Source organism: Rhagoletis zephyria, unplaced genomic scaffold (genome assembly GCF_001687245.7).
Source record: "Rhagoletis zephyria isolate East Lansing unplaced genomic scaffold, Rhagoletis_zephyria_1.1 Rzeph_scaffold_00308, whole genome shotgun sequence".
Classification (NCBI taxonomy): domain Eukaryota; kingdom Metazoa; phylum Arthropoda; class Insecta; order Diptera; family Tephritidae; genus Rhagoletis; species Rhagoletis zephyria.
The window spans coordinates 260385-262172 of record NW_016157392.1 but is presented as its reverse complement, the minus strand read 5'-3'; the positions used below and the strand labels follow the sequence as shown (position 1 = coordinate 262172).

The 1788-nt window shown below is 39.9% G+C and overlaps 1 protein-coding gene across 1 annotated transcript in view; it reads left to right on the top strand.

Moving 5' to 3' along the window:
* Window positions 1–367: 367 nt before the first annotated feature.
* LOC108358878 (pecanex) overlaps window positions 368–1788 on the top strand; it is a 16239-nt gene continuing 14818 nt past the window's right edge. The window contains exon 1 of the mRNA XM_017610397.1: window positions 368–1480. Within this exon, the coding sequence (XP_017465886.1) occupies window positions 1328–1480 (153 nt within the window). The 5' untranslated portion in view covers window positions 368–1327. The remainder of the gene's footprint in view (window positions 1481–1788) is intronic.

The following is a 1788-nucleotide window of genomic DNA, read 5'->3' as shown; positions in this document are numbered from 1 at the left end:
AATAATGACAATTTTTTTCTTAACAGTTTTATTGAGAGCGGCATAATGGCCTTTTGTAAAAAAAAGTCGACTCTAAAGTTAGTTGGAGCTTTTTTGACAGATATTCCATTGAAACTTAATTAATTTATATATGAAAACATATTTTTTAGTTACAAGTCTTTTTTAGTTAAAACTATCTAATTTTTTACTTATTCTTTGTTTTATGGATTTCTTAAATATTTTTATCCGTAATTTTAAAAGTAAAAATTGTTTTTAAGAAGAAATGAATTTCGTACCATTTTCCCGCACGCAATTCGGTATTGTCCCAAAACGATTCCGGTAGTGCGTTTCGTCCCGAATCCAAAACCGATTAGGATGACAGCTAAATGGAAAAATCGCAACAAAGTCGGCATAGCAGCGCACAACAGCGGCTGGTAGTGCAGTTCCGGACTGATTTTGACATTTCATTTATTCGAAGAAAATAAAAGAAATTTTCACGCGAAAAAATCAAAATCTTTCAATTGAGTTCAGCAATTAATTGCCCAATCAATTAATTGATCATTGATATCATCCACTTGCGTATCGGAAATCGCTATAGATATGGATCAAAGTGCAAAAAGTGATAAAAAATAAGCTGAAACCTTGAAGGAGCAGCTGCATCCGTAAGTGCAAAGTAGAAAAAAATACATAAGTGAAGAAAACGCAGCAACGTACGGGAAAATGTGTAGCAAGTAAAGGCCACACAATAAAAAAGTTAGTGCTGAAATTTTTTCCAGGCAATGAAGTGAAAACTGCAAAAAATAAGGAAGCAAGTGGCGAAGTAGTACTTATGAAAGGTTCACCTTACATTAGAGTGCAGTTGGGGCAAACCAAATTTTTGATTGTGGAAAAAAAACGTAAGCGGTGGGTGGTCAGCCGTTGGAATTTCGATTGCAGTTAAAAAATCACATACGCTTCATGTTTCCATTGTACAGCAAAAAAACTACATTGCAATTGCGCGTTTAACGCATTCCATTTTTGCCCGTGAAAACTTCAAGGTAAGCCCAATCACTTCACTGAGTACTCGTCCTCGACACCAGCATCGTGTTGTGCCTCTTTGCAACGTCGTCAATCAGATCCCACAACCCGTACCAGTCCCGAAACCCTGCCGGCGCTGCGCACCTTTGTCGTAACCACACGTTCAGAGAACACTACGTCGTACCAGCATCAGATTACCCATCCCATTCACAGCCATCGCACGCTTTCGCATGTACGTGTGTATATTGTTTTGCACGCGCAAGGTGTACGCCGCTGTCGCCGCCACTGCACTTTGGCAGCAGGCTGTATAGGAGATGTCTGTTAGCTTGCCATGGGTTCACAAACCTTAGAGATATTACGCCAGGGCGTGTGGGCCTCGCTGACCGGTGGCTGGTTCTACGATCCGCATCAGGGCGTCTTCTGTAATGTAGTCCACCTCTATTTATGGCTATATCTGCTGTGCTCACCATTTGTCGCCTATTTGGTAAGTCTTATTTGATTGGCATTGAAGTGGAGTAGCGCCGACGCAGCAGCAAGCAGCAGATAGCAACTAAATCGGCATCAAGGCAGCATTTTGCGTCATTGGCAAAATGCGATTCATCAACGATAATCAAACCAAATTTACAAAAAAAAAAAAAAAAANTCGATTGGCATTGAAGTGTAGTAGCGCCGACGCAGCAGCAAGCAGCTGATAGCAACTAAATCGGCATCAAGGCAGCATTTTGCGTCATTGGCTAAATGCGATTCATCAACGATAATCAAAACAAATTTACAAAAAAAAAAAAAAAAAAA